General features: G+C 40.1%; 1 protein-coding gene across 1 annotated transcript in view; it reads left to right on the top strand.

Annotated features, from left to right (window-relative positions):
* The window catches only part of LOC104870928 (uricase), a 100,487-nt gene extending 83,038 nt beyond the window's left edge, over positions 1-17,449 (top strand). Inside the window, exons 6-9 of the mRNA XM_033758169.1 lie at positions 11,057-11,243; positions 12,795-12,918; positions 14,831-14,914; positions 16,980-17,449. Coding sequence (XP_033614060.1) covers positions 11,057-11,243; positions 12,795-12,918; positions 14,831-14,914; positions 16,980-17,054 — 470 coding nt within the window. The 3' untranslated portion in view covers positions 17,055-17,449. The remainder of the gene's footprint in view (positions 1-11,056; positions 11,244-12,794; positions 12,919-14,830; positions 14,915-16,979) is intronic.
* The last annotated feature ends 2,781 nt before the right edge of the window (positions 17,450-20,230 follow it).

The following is a 20,230-nucleotide window of genomic DNA, read 5'->3' as shown; positions in this document are numbered from 1 at the left end:
AAAAAAAAAAAAAAAAAAAGTCCCAGGCTGACAAGGACTCAGATCTCTGAAATTTTGGACAGTATATTTTTGTGCTATATCATTATTTTAGAAATCTTTATAGGAAATATTTACTAAATAGAAATCATTTTCCTTGATATTTTCCTTGCATGGTAAGCTACTAATGCTATTATAATTTCTGTAAAATGAATTTCTTTTAAAATAGTAATAACAATTATATGACTCTGTTTACCTAGAAATTTAAAAATTAAATGTGACACATTATTATAATACAGATCATATTGAATTATATCATATTAACAATTACATTATTACAATAAGACCTTCCTGGTAATTAAACTGAGCAAACATTAAAATTCCTAAAGTTTGTATTCTATTGTTTTGCTGAGGTTGTTAGAACAGAGGTCAGTAATTCATTAAGGCTTAGGCTAGAAGACTTTTAAGAACCATGGAATCAAAGATAATAGAAATGTTTTTATCCTAACAAAAAGTAAGCCTTGATGATCAATCAACTGAGAGTCTGGACTGTAGACACTTTTCCTTTTTCCTTTCCTCCCCCTTCTTTTTCGCCTTTGCTTCCTTTTTTATCTAATTTTCTTCAGTAAGAATTTAAAGTGACATCTCATAGATACCAGGACAACTGCAATATTCATAAAATAAGGTCTCTTCTCATTCTGAGTTCTATTGGAAGATGTCCTTGTCTACTTTAGAAAGTTTAGTATATCAGCTATCATTTAATATTTTTAACTACTCGTATTATGTATTATGAGGGCCTTTTCAGTATTTTATTGACAGTTATAAAATTATCATCATATGAAAGAAAATAGCTGTCTAAAGTTGAAAAGGCATTTTTATCTTCTCAATTGTGGTCATGTGATGCAACTCTTTAAGATGTTGGTTAAAACAAAACTAACTTCTTTCTCTTCTTTCCCTTTCTTCCATCTGTGTTCTCCCTTCCTCTCTCTTTCCCTCCCTCCCTTTCTCTGTTTCTTCCACCCTACCTCCCTGCCTTCCTGCCTGCTTTCCTTCCTTAGATGTGTGACTCTGGAAGAGAAAGAAGAATTTCCTCACTCTTAGGCCAGTGTTTTCCTTCCCAAACCGCCCTGACTACTCTCATAAAATTAGAAACTCTAACTGAAATAGGAGGCATATCACATAAGTAATTTTATTTTATTTATTTTTTTCACATATGTAATTTTTTTCCAGCTTTAATTGAGTTTATTGGTACATTTTAGGGATACAGTACAGTTACATTCATTGTTGGGATCTTGTACCTCTACATGACATGTCTTGGTTCTCATTTTTTCCCCTTGTCCCTGCCCTCCCTTCACTCCCTCCTCCTCTCCCCATCTACAAACACTTTATTTCCATCTTTTCATTATCTCACATTTTTTTCTTTTCCCTTATTACCCTTCCCCTACCCATCCCACCTTCCCTACACCTTTAGCTCCTTTCTTCCCATTTCTCAATGTCAGTAATCTTATTAGGATCTTCTGTATTATTGCAGATTATTCACATCAGAGAAACTATTCAGTATTTACACATGTGTGCCTTATTTATTTCACTTAGGAGTATATCTTCAATATGTATCCATTTTCCTATGAATGAATCTATTTTCTCATTCTTTATGGCTGAGTAATATTCCATTTTATAGAAAAACCACATCTTCTTTATCTAGTTTCCAATGGATGGGCATATGGGCTATTTCCAAGTTTTAGCTATTATAAACTGTGCCGCTATAAACATGGGTGTGCATACTTCTCTGTGATATGATTCTTTTAGTTCTTTTGGAAAGCTACCCAGCAGAGGGATGGTTGGGTCAAATGGAACCTCCAGTTCAAGCTCTTTGAGGTATCTCCATATTGATTTCCATAGTGGTTGCACCAGTCTGCACTCCCACCAACAATGGAGAAGGGCTCCTTTCTCCCCACTACCCCGCCAAGATTTGTTATTGTTCACATATGTAATTTTAAAGTCTTCCAGTAGTTACATTAGAAGAGCAAAAAGAAATTAGGAAAATAAATTTTAGTGATATATTTCATTTAATCCAATATATAAAAACATTTCTTTATATGATAAATGTAAGAAAATATTTCTAAACTATTTTACCCTCTTTAAAAAATGTAAATCTTTGAAATTCCACGTGTATTCCATATTTACAGTAGATCTTAAGTTGTGCTAGCAGTAGCAAGTGCTTATCAGCCGCAGGGGCCTAGTGGCTACTGCATAGATAGCATAGCTCTCTTTGGCTTTTGGTGACATTCAGGACACTTAGAACATTCTTCATTCTACTTTCAATTGTGCAAAATAACAGCATGGGTTAGAATCAGACTTCAAGACAGCTGATTAGAGAATAAAAGCATTTATGGAAAATGCTTGTGTCATTCATCCATATACTATTCATCAAACAGGTTTTGAGGACTTATGTATGTGATGGACTGTAGGTAAGGAGATGAACAAGACCTTTCTAGTGAATTTACAATAGAGCTCTGTCTCATAAGAAACAGACCTATAGCCAGATATGCTGCAATTTGAGGGACTAAAGACCACAGTGCAGGGATTAAAGATATGCTAAGGGAGCCGATAAGTTCAAAAACTAAGTCTTCCCAGGGAAATCTAGAAAGCTTGACAGGGGGAGGAAATATTCCAATTTACTTAAAAAATAATTCAGAATATATGGGACATAGGCAGGTGCACAGGGACTACAAGCAAAAGAAACAGTATACCCATGGGTAAGATTCATGCAGGAATGGAAGAGGGGAACTAAAATACTTCAAGCACCTGCATCATGCTGAGCAACATCATAGAAAAGTATTTCTCTAATTGTTGAAAGGGACCGGGGATGTAGCTCAATGACTCTGCACCTGCCTTGCAAGTGCAAGGTCCTGAGTTTGATCCCCTGTATCAAAACACAATACAAAACAAACAAGAGCAAATCTAATTGATGACTGGGTACAAGGTCTGTGGGTCTAATTCCTAGAATGTAAGAGGTAGAGATAAGAATGGACAAGTTGGTTCAGGCTGCAGCCTGAAGGCTCTCAAGTGCTATTTTGCATGGTGTTGAAGCCCAGGTGCCTTGAGGTCAGAAGGAACTGTATGAGCTCTACCACTTCATGACTTATGACTGGGAGCAAATGCTCACCTAAGGAGGTAAGTGCCATGTTTGTTTTAATAAAGGATTTAGCACAGTATTTGGCACATAGGAGGTGCTCCTTAAATAGTAGCCATAATTTATGACAACAAAGAATCACAAGTGTTTTAGTGGACAAGCGAGTGAGCATGTGTGTAAGTGTTCCTGTTCATACAAAATCCTAACCAGTGTGTGGTGAGCAGGCTGGAGAAGCACGCAGTAGTGAGAGACTTGTAGGAATGACAAAGTGCAGAAGGATCAGAGATGAGAGACTTAGAGGTTGTTGCAGGCCTTATGTGAGGCATCTGTGGTTTGCAGACAGTAGGTCTCAGTGGTTGACTGGGATGGAAGGGTTGGAGGGAAGGAAGAGCTAAAGTTGGTCCTGAAGTGAGAGGACTGGGGAACTGACTAAAGAGCATACAACAAGGAGGAGTTATTCTGAGAGAAGCGGGTAAGTTTTGGAATGGGGGATGATGGTAGATTTGGGGATCATCAATAGATCAATGGCAGGAAAAGCCATGGAAAAGGAGAACATTCCAGAAAAACATACAAAATGAGGAGAAGAAAGATGAGAAAGCTGGGAAAGTTTCCTTAGTTTGAGGATTGGACATTTTGAAAAGCAAGATGGAAGAATAGTTAGAGAGGCAGAAAAAGGGCTGGGAACAGTGATGTCATGAAAACAGAACAAAAGTAGGTCTTAAGAAATCAGAAATAGTTACTGAGGTAACCAATAGGTCATAACAAATAGGCCCATATGTAATAGCTTGGCACCAGAAGTTTCTTCTTTTCGAAAAAGTCCAGTTCAATGTTTGTGTGTGTGTGTGTGTGTGTGTGTGTGTGTGTGTGTGTGTGTGTGTGTGTGTGTGTGTGTGTGTGTGTGTAGTGGGGTGAGATAGGGGAGTGTTTTGCTTCATAAAGTTATTCAGAAACCTAGGTTAATAGCAACCTTATACTTTTAATCTTTACTTAGATTCCCATGCCAGATAGTGAGGAGAGGCAAAGGGAATGGAGAACAAAAAAAGGAGGGGGAAAACTTCTCAAGCATGAACACCAGGCCTGAAGACAACAGCAGTGTGCCGGAGAGAAGCACATAGCCACGCCTCATTGCAGGAGAGGCGGTAAGACACAGTCTAGCAGGGCACCCAGGAAGAACAAACAGGTGGAATCTGTGGCACAGGACGGTTAGGAAGTTTGGGTTAAAAGACAGTGGAAAAGAAACTATATTTGGCAATTAGACATCATTAGTGATTTCTACAGAAATATATTTAGCAGAGCCATGAATGTGAAAGTGAAACGGCCAAGCACAGGGCTGAGATGACCATACAAAGAGAACAGGCTTCTCTGTACGCCCAAGTTCTCTCCAGGGATTACCAGGAGTTGGTATCAGCCTGAATTCTAATCACCTGGTGGTTGCAGAGTGGAAAAACTAGCCATTATTATGGGGCTGAAGCCTTTCCTTTCTGCTAAAAGTTTCAAAGCTTCAGGGTACTGAGATCATCATGGCTATGTTCCCAGGAGCTCCAGCTTGGCTCATCTAGAGCCCAGCCCACCTCGGAAGCACGCGGGGCTGGCAGGGATCAGGGAAGGGGAAGAGACATCTGGTGCCTTAAGTATATGCAGGTATGTGTGTGTCCAGGCATAAGAATGTGTGCATCTTCCGGGTTTGTGTGCCCAAAGATGATATTTATATTCTGTCCCTCTTTGGAAAAATAGAGATTTGTGTTCTTTTGATAGCAAAGCTACTTTTTGATTTTCTTATTACTTAAGATCTAAAACTACAGGAATTGTGACATGAATCAGTGTTACAGCCACTGTGATAAATGCTTTTGTGGAGGATTAAATGAAGAAAATAATCATTATGTTACACACTCACACACACACCCCGATTCATATGGTGAAAGGTGTTGTTACCAAATTCCTCAGTAGTGAATAGTGTCTTTGTTTGGGCTTTGCTAGGATGTGAATTCTTCCCCCTCAAACGCATAGAACTAATCATGTGTGCAGCCATTCAACTCCCCGCTCCAATTCTTCCCAGTGGGTTATGTGACTGGGTTCCTCCTGATGGGCTGGGTCATGCCTAGTTACCATCTGGACATACAGTTATACAAAGCTCACTGAATTGCAGGCACCAATTTGTTCCCGGGGGACTGTTCTAAACCTTCTGTTACATTGTTTCTTCCTTCGGGTCTTTTAAAACTGTCCCATTAAACTATATTTTTTGGTGTTTCCACGTCAACTGGCTCCTTGATTGAATCTTGACGAAAGACATTTGTTTGCCCAAATGTCAAGAAGCTGCCCTTAAGCCTGTAACTCCCTAAACTCAGAGAGAACTAGGCTCTGCATACATGATCCAGGCTGTTGGTTCAGGGGTCGTGTGGAGTTGGATCTTTGGAACTCTTTCTCTCATGTGTCTCTACGGAGCTACAAGCTGAGCCACACCTTGATGTCACCGGAATAGTTGAGTTACTAATTTGAAATACATCAGCTCCCAAACTTCTGTACTATTTGAATTAAAATTCATAATTCTTTAAGCATCCAATTTCTCCCAATCTGACAGTAATTATAAAAATTCAGCTAAAGCATTGGTAGATAGAGTAATGAAAGATGGAGATACTGTCTACAGGTCCTGAAAACAAAGCCCCACCCATTTATGGAGGGGAAGGCTGGTGGGAGTTTCAGGAAGGAAGCTAATGAAGTCAAAGTTCTGGAGGCAAGGAGATTGAAAGAGGTGACCAGCTAGGCAGATGGATCAGGTGAGGTAAGGGAAGTGGAGGACCCAGGGCAGAGATGGCCACTGCCAAGAAAACTGTTCATGTCCCTTTGCTACCAAGAGCTCTTCAGTTCCTCCATAAGAGAAGTTCTTGGAAGAACCTAGGTCTTGTGAAACGATCATGATCATTACCTTGCTGTACAAAAGCCCGGTCAGCTCTCTTCCTCCTAGTGAAGCCATCCCTCCCCATCCAAAATTGCCCAGAGGGACCTTTTACTCTCCCTGTGTGAGCTAAATGGACTCTCAGAGGCAAACGATATTTAACTGATTGTCATTTTTTTCTAGCACTTTACAAGTTTGATATTTTCTAGTAGAATGATTTAATATAGTTTTAAAATAGCCTCCTTTTAGCTATTTGTGTCCTTTCTGGAGGTGTTAAATGTGGAAGCAATTATCCTCTTTATGACAGGATTTTTTTCTTGGCTCGGTGAAGCTTTGTGCTTTGTAACACCTGATGTGTAGGTAAAGAATTGGGTTTATTTTGTATTAACTCATAGTGAGTTTCTTTCCCTTAGAGAGCTAAAGGGTAGATATATGCTTCTCTGGGAGATAAACCATAATCTGTTAAATGTGTAGGAAGATACTAAGAGCTAGAAAAAACTATATTCTAGAAAAGTAAAATGTGAAAAATCTTGTTGCCTTGCTCTATAACCATGGTGAAAAAGAAAAAAAAAAAAAGAGTTGATTAGTGGTTTCATGGGAAGTAACCTACAAAGGGGCAGTCTTCTTGGTTGAATTACTTCTTGGTTGTTGACATTTGAATCTTTTTAAAAAAGTGTTTGAGGCATCATATTTTTAGTTGATGGCCCCATGAATGTGAAAGCCTTAGGTTCTTACCAGTGTTCCCAGGAGCTGGGATACTGCCAACAGAGGAGATAAAATAAGCTCTCTGATTTCATCCAGTGTGTTTAGTGTGTGCCAAGGAAAAAATTCTTTGAACACTCAGAAAGAGTAAGTTTTGTTGTTGTTCATAGAATGATGAAGAGTACCAGAGTAGATGATTTGTGCTATGCCCAAACTGTGGCAATAGTTTATTGTCTTTGGGAACATGAGACATTTTCTTCTGTGGGAAACTGATGTGAAAACACATCAAAAACCTATCTGATTTCTCTATTTTATACTAGTGAGAAAGTAGATGATTTCAGAGTGGCCAATGAAGACCAACACTCGCCTGAATTCAAAAGCTCTCATCTCAGGGCTGGCAGTGGACAGGTGGCACCAGAGAAGGACTTTTCAGAATCCAGGGAGCCTCTGGGAAATATTTACAGGAGGTTATAGTCTGTAGGACAAAGTTAATTATGGCAAAATCATCATAATGACTTTTACAGATCATTTCCTGCATAGCAGTCATTCTAAGTCCTTCATGTGCATTTTCTTAGATATGTATTAAGTCCAGGAAACAGGTATGATGTTCTCTCCATTTTACAGATGAGAAAATCATGGTAGAAAGAGGTTAAGTTATTTCCTCAGGGGCATAGTGCTTATAAAATGGGAGGCTAGGAAGACAGCAAGAGCAACAAGATTTCAAGTTAGAGAAATCTGAGTCCCAAAAGTGTAGATTCAATTACCATATAATACTATGATAAAAAAAATCCATTTAAGAATAAGATCTCTAGAGGAGCCTAAGTTTAACTGGCTTGTGTAGATGCTGATGATCAAGACCAGAAGAAACAGAAATGGAGTGGGCAGAGTTATCTTTGGTTCTCTTTCAGCTTTTTATTCTCCATCAGTGGTTTCTGCTACTTGTTTGAGCTGTCCTCCCAATTGCAAATCCATGTTTTCTTTCTGAAGGATCTTGTTTTCTAGGAGATAGATTACATTAGTTTAGAGTCTGGAGGTAGTCTTTGCATTTTATTATGAAACATTCAAGGAATAAAAGCTTCCAAGATACCCAAGGGCCATTTCTGAGAGTGATGCTTCAATCTGCATTTCAGTCCAATAGTGATGGTATTTTCAGGCTGAAATGTCTCTCCTAGGCCCTCAAAGCACAGTATGGAATGAGAAATGGCAAACTGCTTATTCCTAGAATGGCCTCTTATAGCACAGGAATGGAGGGAGAGAGTTAAAGGAAGCAGAAAACATCACACAGATGGAGAGTGATCTAAAAAGGGGGCAGAAAAGCATAGAATCTCATAATGTGGCTCTGAATTTAGACTCCACCTCTTCCAGTCTCTAGCCATGTGACTATGGACAGATGAAAAAAAAACCACCTGCATAAAAATACCTACTTTCTAGATGTCTGCAAGTCAAATAAGAGAAAGATGGAAAAAGGCAGCAGCCAAAGGCTAGCTGTGGACAGGAGTTTCTCAGGCAATATTGACACCCACTTCTCTCTCCCTACCACATTGGATGGGAGACGTGGAGGAGACTGGAAAGTGAAAAGTAAAGATTGGTGTAGGTGAATTGTCCAGAAGAGAAAGAGACCAAGTTGTGAGAGTCTTTTTAAAATTCTTTTATTAATAAATCTTACTTTAACCCATTTCCCCCCCAATCCCCCTCCCTTCCTAGGTACAAAAGCTTTGTTTCCTCTTTTTCCTTCTATTTTCACTTTTTTTTCTTGTCCCTTTCTTCCCTTTTCCCTCCCTCTCCTTTGTTCCCCTTCCCATTTGAACACTTTCTTCTCATTTCCCAACATCCATTATGCACTTCAGTCTTTATTTCCGCTTTTAGTTTCATAAGTTGTGAGATTCTTATTCCTTGATATGAATCAATCTTTCTGTATTTGTTCATTTGACATCTACCTATTGATTGCTTCTGCAATTTTCTTGGGTTTGAGACTTAGCCTGACTCCATTTAAAATACTGCTTTTGTACAACCATGTCTTTATGCATTTAGAACCTGATGAACCCAGCCAACTGAAGGCTTTAAACATTGCTGGCATCTTTCTCTTGATCTGTCTTTGGATATAGCTCCCAATAAGAACTTCAGAAAGTTAAACAATTATCATTGTCTGTTATCCCACATTATCCAGAAACACAATGCACAAGGCATCTTATTTAAAGAGAAAATATTTAGTCAGCAGGTCTCCTACTAACCTTTGGCTATTGCTGTCTCTTGTAGGTGCATACATGTAGCATTGAAAATATCAAGATACTGTGTAGACATTATTTAACTAGCTCTGAAATTCCATTGCTCCTGAATGAACTATAGTAATTAAAGCCACACAGGTGATATAAACGATTGGCTTTTTCAAAATTTAGTTTTTGCTAATATGCTTGCAGTACATAATGTTTACATTTCTTGTGTGAAGTTGGTGCATAAATGTAATACATCTTAATTTCTTTTTTTCGTTCTCCTCCTTGTCCTCCTTCCCCCCTTCTCTCCATCTCTTGAGTCCCTTGCTATTTGAAAAATAGCTTCCTACTTCCTATTTTCTTTTATTTTGTTCTTTATATTTTGAGTTTCTTGTATAAGATAAACCATGCAATGTTTAAGGTGAGGTTTCAGGAGGTTCCTTGGATTTTAATTAAGAATAATGAGTTACATTCTGTGCCTCAACTAAAAATGTATGTATGCCCTTGTTGTGATGCCTGACACCTTTGGCCCTTAATTTTTAGACTAGGTCAAGAAGAACAGATATTTTTTAGGACCAATTTACATACTGAAAAGAGGTGGCCTTAATAATCTTGCATGTCACTTTACTATTGAGGGTTGCCAAGTACGCCCTGAGTGTCCCCTATCCTCACCAGCCTATGCATACCAATAAGATGATGGTGATGCCATTCCTGAATTTCCCTAGATTTCTTGCCATGAAACAGCTAGATGTATCCAGCCAAACTTTCCTGCCTCTGCCACCCTCAAAGGGCTGTCTTGCACTTGCTCAGGAGGAAGTATGCACCCAGTGGGGCCTCCCAGCTCCGCCCTCCTTTTGCTATGTCAGTTGTCACTTCTTAGGAAAGATGCTGCTTTCCCTGGAGCATTATATCCTCAGATTTGCCAATATGTCATTTGACGCTATATTCTCTTCAGTCTTGACTTAACTACTGGAGCTATGGTGTAGGTGTGTTCTCTATGGAAAGAGAGAGAGAACCCTACCCTCCCTAACTCTGTCCCTCACTACCCTGAGTTAGCATTGCCTGTGCCCGAGTAAGCAGCCTCTTCAGATCATGCTTGTCCCATTACCTTACGAGGTGACAGAAAGCGAGCTATTTCATCTTCTCCATTGTCTCCAACTCTCCTTCACGTACCCAGGAATCACCAACCAAAGTCTTCTTCAGCCCCCAAACAACAGTCTTTATGGATATCAACTTTGGCAGATCTATGTCTGTTAGTCACCAGCCTTATCTTCCTAGTTTTTATTTATTTAGGTGCAGCCAGGCCCATGCTGCTACCCATTTGTGAAGTTGTCTGGTTTCCCTGAGATCATAGCCACAAGGACACTGAGACATCATCGGGGCCTGTTGGTGACTAAAGTCACTGGCCACTCTGGTGACAAACATGAGGACTGCAGCAATAAAGGGATCTCAGCATCAGAGAACTGATTTTGAGGAGCTTTGAAGCTCATTTCTACATGATTTCCAGTAGAATGAGATGTAGCTTAAAAAGTATAGGGTGCCTTAGTTGAGGCACTTGTATCCAGCCAAACTTTCCTGTCTCTGCCACCCTCAAAGGGCTGGCATACTTGTGACTGAGAGTGAGATACTCATTTCTGTGGCCTTCAAAACAGTATGGCAGTTGATTACTGGACCTTCAATTCCCTTAAACAAGAGAGAGCAGGGACTCATGGGAAGGCAGGCTTCCCAGACAGAAGAAAAAGCTGAGTGTGGTGGTGCACATCTGTAATCCCAGCACTCTGACAGGCTGAGGTAGGAGGATCACTAGTTTGAGCCTAGCCTGGTCAATGTAGCAACTTAGTCAGACTGTCTCAAATTTTAAAAAGCAAATAAAAATTTGAAAAGGCTGGGAGTGTAGCTCAGTACAAAGGCCCTGGGTTCAATCACAGTACCTCAAACAACAAAAACCAATACAGATATAAGGAAAGAGGTAGCAGCTCCTCACTCAGACTTCAGAGGAGACAAGAAGACAGAAGACATGGACAGAGACATGGTCCTTTGCACACAGTGCCATGTTTTAATGGTCAAAATCTTCAGTGCTAGGTATCAAAGGATACTTTTTTGTTTATGGCCCATCCTCTCCTACCTCTCTATTTGACACAGAACCTCCAGTCATTCATTCTGGAATCAAAGACCTCAAGGTTTTGAAAACAACCCAGTCTGGATTTGAAGGATTCATCAAGGACCAGTTCACTACCCTCCCGGAAGTGAAGGACCGGTGCTTTGCTACCCAAGTATACTCCAAGTGGCGCTATCACCAGGGCAAAGATGTGGATTTTGAGGCTACTTGGTATGATGGGGGCTAGGATCTGGACCTGGGATGAGGAGTGTCTGCCTTATTCACAGGTTTCCCAGAGCTCAGAGCATCATAGATCCAAAAGGGGAAATTTGAACTCACTCAACCCCAACTCTCCACTGTTTGGAAATCCCTTCTATATTTTAACTTAGTAAATCAGTGGTTTGCAAACATGAGTACACATTGGAATGACCTGGGGTCTTGTTAAGATGTAGATCACTAAGCCATCCCCAGAGCCGGATTTTGTGGGTAATGGGGGACTGATAATTAGCATTTGTAACCAGCTCCCAGATGCTCCTGCTGTAAGGCTTCAAAGGTGTTTTAAGAAGCACTGGTCGAACAAAGTAAATATTTAACCTTCGTGCCTCACAGTGAAGCAGAGATGGCTAAGTGGGGTGACCACACCATCTCAGTTTGCCAGGAAATTTCTCGGCTTTAACATTGAAATTCTCAAGTTCCAGGAGACCTTTTGATTCCAGGAAAACTGAGACAGTGGGTCACACACTAAGCTAAAAAATGATATGATAGGCATAGAAGCACTTTGTAGGTGACAAATGCTCTAAAATGTAAAGGTATGATTATTATTATAATATCTTTGACAAGGAATAATTAGGCTTCTCAACACCCAGAGCTTGCCTTTTGATTAGGTATCTTATTCCTTCAATGAAGCTTTAATTGTTAGACATTTCTAGCTTGTGATAAGCTAAAATCTGCTCCCCCATGTAGCTTCCCACTGGAATAGTTTTTCTCTATACTTTTTGTTATGTGTTAGGTTTCTAAATGTTCGGTGAGAACCTCACGTGAGTCCCCTGTTCTCCTTTTTCTTTTAAGTTCTCCCCCTGGGCGGCAGGCATCTGCTGTACTTACATTGAAAAGAACATGAGAAAGAACATGTCACAGTCAGGGTGGTGCCCCTGGCCTCCCACTAAAAAGACAGCAACTCAGAGACCATTTAACTTTGAGGCTCAGATTCATCAGCTCTATGTTGGGGATGTCAATAAAGTCCCCACCTCAGCTATCCTGAGAATTCAATGACATAATCACATAAAATGCTGGTCACAAAGTAAAATCCCTAAGGTAACAGTTCAAGGAACCAGCCAAGCACAACAGTAAGAAGGCTAGAGTTTTGGGATCCTTCTTCATAGGTTCCTAAATTGTGGGAGATTTAGCCTAAAATGTCCACTGGACCCTGGTGCCCATCTATGAAGACAGCCCAGTGATGTTCATTGTTCACTGAGTGGGGTGTATGTGTGTGTGTAGAGAAATGGGAAGTGAGTTTTGCTTCTGCTCTTTTTTTTTTTTTTACATTACAGGATGATGCTCTCTTCTAAAATAATCAATTAGGGCCGGGGATTTAGCTTAGTGGTTTTGCTGCCTGCCTTACAAGCACAAGGGCTTGAATGCAATCCCTGGTACAAAAAAGAATGCTGAAATAATCAACACAGTTTTTTTGAGGGGGCAAAAATGTCACTACTTTCCAGCTTTATAATGCATAACTGAAATACTACTTCATGAGAATCTTTAGCTTTCTTCTCTGTGCCTTAGGGACACTGTTCGGGACATTATCCTGGAAAAATTTGCTGGGCCCTATGACAGAGGCGAGTATTCGCCCTCTCTCCAGAAGACCCTCTATGACATACAGGTGCTTTCCCTGAGGCGGGTTCCTGAGGTATGTTTAGTTACTTGGCATTCGGAGGATTGAGAAAACTTGTGTCTCCTGTCAGCGCTGAGAAAAAGTTGAGAGTTAAAATAAGAAAGTGGAAGACACATGAAAAATGACATCTGTTGTTGTTCAAAAGCTTGTTATAGCAAGTGAGAAGAGAGCAAAAAATGGAAAAATCTGTCCAACCTAAAAACACAGGCCACTGTTACAGTTCTTTAGTTTTGTTGAAAATTCTTTGAGTTTCTTCCACCTGTCTCTGATTTAAAACTCATAATCAGGACACTTCAGTTCCTTGATGGAGAGATAATTAGATGGTGGTTCAGTATTTCAAGGGATCCAGAGAACAAAAGAAAGAGAGATTCATTCCATCCACCTGTTCATCCATCCATTTATTTGATATTATTAGTTGTTTTATTTCTGATGGTAGACAAGTGATGCAAAAATAAGTTAGACATATTCCCTACTCTCAAAGAGCTTATCAGTCATCAAGTAAAAAACCCACACAAATGAACAATGCAACAGATAATAGATTATTGTAGAAATACAGAGAAGTGTCTAAAGCAGGTATAGGGGATAGGGCCAGCCTCTCTCTCTATCTCTGTCTCTCTCTCTCTGTCTCTGTGTGTGTGTGTGTGTGTGTGTGTGTGTGTGTGTGTGTTGAGCTTTATAAACAATAAGGGTAATCTGGGCTTATACTCAGAGAGGGAGCAAAGCTTGTATGGAGACAGAAGGCAGCATAATATAGTCTTTTACTGGTAAGAGTCAATCATAGCTGAAGTTCCGGGAAGGAAGGTCTTTCCATACTCCTGTACATGAGGCAGAAACCAGTCATGAGGGCCTTAGTAGGTTATAGAGTTTGTGCTTTATCTTGTGAGATTTTAGGAACCACTAAGGAGTGTAGGCAGGGTGTGCCATCACCTAATTTGTCTTCTAGAAAGATCACTATGATGACAGTGTTATGAGCTAAAAGGATGATGAACCACAGGGGAAGATAGTTGATGGGATGCTGTTGCAGAAATTTGGAGAGGAAGTTCTCACCCTTAGACCTGGACAAGAGACTGTGTCTACCGTCCATCACTTCAAAGGCCCCCTTCAGCACTTCCTTTGGCTTTACTTCCCTCTGCTGAGGGCATTACTGGAGCCTAGGCAACTCATTCTTCAGTGGTTCATGCATTCCTCAGAATGCCCTGCTCAAGCAGCCCTGAGAGCACTTCTGAAACCAGGGCAAACCTCTCCCAGAGGTCTGTGCTCCACCAGGCAGATCATGCTATTGGTACACAGAGCCTGAGGCCTGAGAGTGGACAAAGCAGCAGACTTTTGCAGGAGGAACTTGATGTGCAAGCTGGAATGTTTACTCACTCAAGTCTAAGAGAGGAGGTGGGACAGATTGGGGGCCATAGGCTGACTCTTCTATGTTACCATGTCCCGGCATGGCACACCAAGGGTCAGAAAACTTTAAATTTAAAATGGGCCTTCCAGGTTACGATGAAGGTATAGTTGCTGAAGTTGAAGAACAGAATATGTCTGACTTAAATGGTTTTCATTTTTAGCTTGATTTATAGCTTTTAAGTCTTTATACATCTGGTATGTGGATCTCCAGCCACACTCTTGCAGTAGGACATAGAATGTTGCTTGTCCAGTTCCTGGAAGCCAGTTGGATGTCAAAGAGGTCTCCCAGGTTTTAGACCCAAGAAACGCTTACTTTTCTGAAAATTAGATTTTCTACATAGAGGGGAGAGAAGTGGGCCCACCATCTGATAATAGGACCAGCCGGAGAGAAAATGTTGAGATGTAGAAGAACATCAGAAAGAGCTGAAATCTATTCCAGAGGGTGGGTGGGTTGCAGGGGCGAGAATGTTGGGCTGACAGAGATAGACTCATTGTTGCCCAATGTGACGTACACTCTTGTGGCTTCCAGATAGAAGACATGGAAGTCATCCTGCCAAACATTCACTACTTTAACATAGACATGTCAAAAATGGGACTGATCAACAAAGAAGAGGTAAGAGAAGTTTAAAATATCTAAGGCACACCTCTGCGCCAACCTCCTTATGCCTTTTTCTTTTTTTGTAAACTTGAGAATATAATGTCACTGACTCAAACTCTGAACAGCTGCTTCACTGGGGAAAGTTTATAGTTGTACTGACTGGAGCCCTCTTAGACTCTGGGTGTTTCAGTGCCTGAGGCTTGAGTACCTCAGAAGTGGATGAATGATTAGAGATGAGGATCGAAAGCCACAGAGAGGGAAAGACCAAAGAGGAACAGAGTGTGCCCAAGGAAACAACTTTGAGGTCTACTTCTTGGAAAAGTGCCACACAAGGTCAAAACTTCATTATTCTTCTATCATGAGGCAGTGAGGAGAGGAGAAGAAAAGATTCTATTTTCATTTTCCATTCATCATTTCTGTCTTTTGATGAAGTAGTCAATTCACAGTGCACACAGGAAAGTTGAAAGAGTGTTTTTGTTTCTAATTGCAAATACAGAAGGCAAGATGAGGAAATTCATGTTTTGAAAGAAAACATTTGTCTTAGAAAATGCACTGGCCTTGACTTATTTTTAGCTGTAGCAGAAGGTTAAAGCACTTAATGTGTTTGACCAGGCAGCCTGAAGTCCTGACAGGCAGCCTGTGTGGTCAGCTCCTGGGGGATCAGAACTGTCCCTTCCTATGGACTACTTTCAAAATGGTAAGATTTCTCCATTTGATCCATTGGAAAACATGAGCTAGGTAACTCTTCTTAGTATGTAGCAAGCCATGAGATATGGAAAGGGCTGTTATGATGGCCCTGCTGCTAGAGAATAACATTCTTTGGTGGATAAATGCCAATAAAGGAATTTCCAGAAAGTCCTACGTTCTTGGACAGCTGGCTCATGAGCCTTACAACCTTTTGGGCCAGGTACTTTGTCTCAGTTCTGAAAATACTTTTGACGGACACCGCTGGGCTTTGTACCACCATCAGCTGCAGGTGTACGTGGGTAGGTGACATCGGAAAACAAAGGTTACCCTTGAGTGTCTGGTAGAGGTGACCTGAGCTCTGAGTTACACAGGAGGACGCACTGTGTCTCCAGTATTTTTCATTTAGCTGAAAGGAGAGGCAGCGCCACTTCAGAGGATGGAAAGGATGGTGAAGCCTGCAGTTTCATTAATTAGGCTTAATTAGCCTTTTTACAACGATTGGCTGCTAAAGGACAAAACAGATACCTGAAAGTAATCCTAGGCAGGACAAATGAGCCCCAAACAGAATAAGGATCAGGTGTCATGACTACAGTGGCCCAGGATACCAGAAAGAGAGAAGATGGCATCCTTGGGACCCCTTGAGCCTCAGATTTGCCTTGATCCTTTCAAGGGCTTGCCTGTGAGCTGAGGCCACAGTGTCCCTCCCTCTATGATGCCAGATTCACAGCCCCCTCCTAAATACTTGCTGTGGTCTTGGAGGCAGGAAGGCCTGGATTCCTTTGGGTCAGGAGTCTGAATAATGCCTCTGAGTGGCTGAACATGCCATTCCCTATACCTTGGGGTTGCCTGGAGCCACTCTTGGACCCTCACCCAGGTGTGCACAAAGTGAACTCATTGTATGAGAAACAGGAAGCAGAGATACACTAACAGCAGCAAAGAAGTGACAAATGACAGGGTGGAAACAGAGTAACTCTAAAAGCCCAGCTGTCTGGAGCCATTTAGCATTGTGCTAACAGCCTTGTGGAGCTCAGATGCTCCTGAGGGCATGGCTAGATTATAGCTTAGGACAATGATTGATGTCCAAAGTGAGTCATCCAGAAAAGGTCAGATTGTATTCACTGCACCATTTTTAAAATCAGGGATATGCAATGCATTTAAGAAACATTTATATCCCAATGTTTAAACTTTTAAAATATTTCTTAATTTTCTGGAAAATCACTGCATCTCTCAACTATTGCCAGAAAAATAAAGCATTACCATGATTGGAGTAACTTTACTGTAGGCCATATACACTTTGCTGCTTAACAAGCTGTCTTTGTTGTTGTTTTAATATTGATTATAGAAAAGAGGGCTGTTTTAATGTCTCTGAAGGTACCACGCGGTTTTTCTGCAGGTCTTGCTGCCATTAGACAATCCATATGGCAAAATTACTGGTACAGTCAAGAGGAAGCTGTCTTCAAAGCTGTGACATTGTGACCACTGATAGAAATCCATCTTAGCTGCAGAATTCTTTAAGTCATTTGTGATTCTGGAGATTCTAATGTATATGCAGATTTGCAACTCAGTATATTAATTATAGTGTACACTTTATTTCTCTATCAAATGATTTGTTTCTTTATACCTAACTCAGCAAAAGGCATTGTGTGCATTATCTCATTAGTAATTATAATATGTTTTGTGAATGTTATTTACTTTAAAAATACTGAACAGTATTAAAACAATCATAAATTAATATTTCTTTGTGGTGGTTTTGTGCATTCCTATCTTAGAGACGATTTAGAATCAATCATTAAAAGATGATCATGAATTATGGAGGGGGGGTCACATCAATTAGTTTGAGCACATACATGTATAAAAGCCATTATTGTCTTCATCCTACTGATGCATGATTGTCTCATGGATGCAGAAAATGTAATAAAACTATACTGAAAAATTTCACCACTGTGGCTTCAATTGTTTGAATATTTGAATTTTAAAAAATTCTGTAGTATATGTATCACCGGTAGTTTATTTCTAGTCTGATACCATTATTATGGTTTTATGTATTGATTTTTATGGCCTTGTAACACTTAGAGAATATTTAGTACACATCAGGGTGTTAAAATCAGTGTAAATTGTTTCTCTTTGGATAATACATCCTTTTGGTGCAAAGAACTACATTTAATAAATATGAAGTCAATGTACAGGTGAATGAATATTCATATAGAAAAAGTACACACACACACACACACACACACACACACACACACACATATATATATATATACATATATGAAAATATCAGCAATGGTGAATTCTAGAGGTTGCGATTATGAGTGATTTTTATTTTTTACCATGTACTTACAGAGTCTTCTAAGTATAAACATTTGCTTTCAGGATCAGAGAAATATTGGCCTTAGCGACTTTCTTGTCACTGAGGCATAATACTTGACACCCACCCACAACTCTAAGGGCGAAAGGCTCACAGGCTGTAGAGGTTTCAGTCCATCGTTGGCTTCTTCCAAGGCAGGACTGCACAGCAGATGGGCGCGTCCAAGGAGAAAATGGTTCATGACATGGCGGGCAGGCAGTACAGAGGGACCGAGGGAGGAGAAGGAATATGTAGCCTTGCAAGACCATGCCCACAGTGACTCACATTTTCCTACCAACTTTCACCTCCCAACATGACACCCAGCTATAACCCATCAGTGGAGTAATCCAGTGATAAGTATCACACCCATGACCCATTCACCTCCCAAAAGCCTCACCTGTGAACACACGAGGCTTTGGAGGAACATCTAGATACAAACCATAACACTGCTGTATATAGTCTGCAAAGCTTCCTAAGTTATAATTTCAAAAATCCATGGTTAAAATCTATCCTTGTGAATATTCTATGTAAATTACATCTTTTTAAAATTTCCCTTTACTTTTAAAAAAATGAAATCTTACTTTAGAAATGCTTATACATGAGCCCTCAGTATTGTCCAATGATTCTACTTCATTCATCATTACGCTACTACAACCTAAAATAGAATTGTATTACTAAGATTGGCATCTCTATGGTGAAATACCTATGGCAATTAATTTAAAAAGAGAAAGGTTTAGTTTGCATGGTTCTAGAAGTTCCCATCCATGATCAGATGGTCCCTTTGCCTTGGCCCTCTTGCAAAGGTGGTACACTATAGGGGAGCAAACAGAGGAGCAAAATTTCTTGTATCACAGCCAGGAAGAAAAGAGGAAGACACCCAGCTCCCATAATCCCCTTTGAGAGCATGCCCTGATAACCTAAGGACCTCCTACAAGTCTCCACTACTTCCTGTAACAGTACACTAGAGACCAAGCATTTAAATGGACATTTGGGGGACACTTATCTAAACGATAGCAATGGTGTGATTAATTACACAGCTCACTTAAATTCTGGTGGCACCTTTTACTACATATATAATAACTTTCCTCATCTATAAAGTGGGAATGAAAATGGAACTTACTCCATCAATTTTTTTGTGGGTTGAATGGATTAAAGTTTATGTGTTATGGTAGTTTTTATGTCTGATATGTAAACATTTCTAGGCAAGTGTTTATTGAATGTAATAATTAGCTTGTCTTCTTTTCATTGCTACTCATCTATTAGATAACTAGGTGACAAAGTCTGTCATTGGCCTATATGAGTGAGGTGAGAGAAGGCGGTCTTGAGAGCAGCCAAACCCTACCAGCTGCTGGAGGCTATTCACAAGATAGCAACCACCTGGGAAGAACATAGGGTAAGAAAAAGGAAATAATTTGATAAGGAAGGTTTTATGCTACGTTGAATACTCATGCTACAAAACGTGTTTCTACATCACATAAACTGCAAGGCCAAATGGCTGGTACATTCTATTCCTCTGCTAATTTGATAATTCTGTTCCAAGAGGAGAGTCTAACATGAATGTCTAAAAAAAAAAAAAACCACACAAACAAAACTTAATTAGCCCTTTCTTACTTGATGTTCTCTTATTTGTGTAAACTTTAGAAACATTTTTTTTCCCAAAGAAAAAGCCTATTTTAGAACAGAAACCTTAAATAGAAATTGTGGCCCATTTCATACATGTACACATTTTGCTTCTCCTGACCTCTTAACATATTCATTGTGATGGATTGCAAACAAGCTACCGGTTGTTACAGTCCAGATGTATGTTGGGAAAGTTGTAGTCTATCCAGTCATCAAGGAGTGGGTTCCTGTTTTGTGAAGGATGTTTCCCTGGGGTCAGAATTGGTGTCACCTGCTTCTGGCACAGGGATGCTATTGCAATTCTCTCCCTCTTGTTTCTCCCTAACCCCTTGCCTCCCCTTAACCCCATGACAAATACTTGGATGGAAGAATGATGCTGGTGACCCAACGCCATGGACTGTGCAGAGGTGGTTGGTATAGTATTCTATGCAGCAGGCTGTCATTTGGGGCTTGTAGTTTTGTCAGCCAAGATTCTGCCTAAGGCTTGTTTTATATCTTGCAAATCTCATTATGTAATATTCCATAGTGACAGCTCAGAAAATATGACCGATTCCTTTTCTTTTGAGTCGGACTTAAGCCCATACTTTTTCCTCATTTTCAGAAATTGCTTTTTCTCTCTTTTTGAAACATTTGTGTAATAGAAAGAAATCTTTTACGATAACATTCTAATTATT

Source organism: Fukomys damarensis, unplaced genomic scaffold (assembly GCF_012274545.1).
Source record: "Fukomys damarensis isolate Sample0158 unplaced genomic scaffold, DMR_v1.0_HiC HiC_scaffold_33, whole genome shotgun sequence".
NCBI lineage: Eukaryota > Metazoa > Chordata > Mammalia > Rodentia > Bathyergidae > Fukomys > Fukomys damarensis.
Note: the sequence above shows the minus strand (reverse complement) of the source record. Positions and strands in the feature narration are given on the sequence as shown.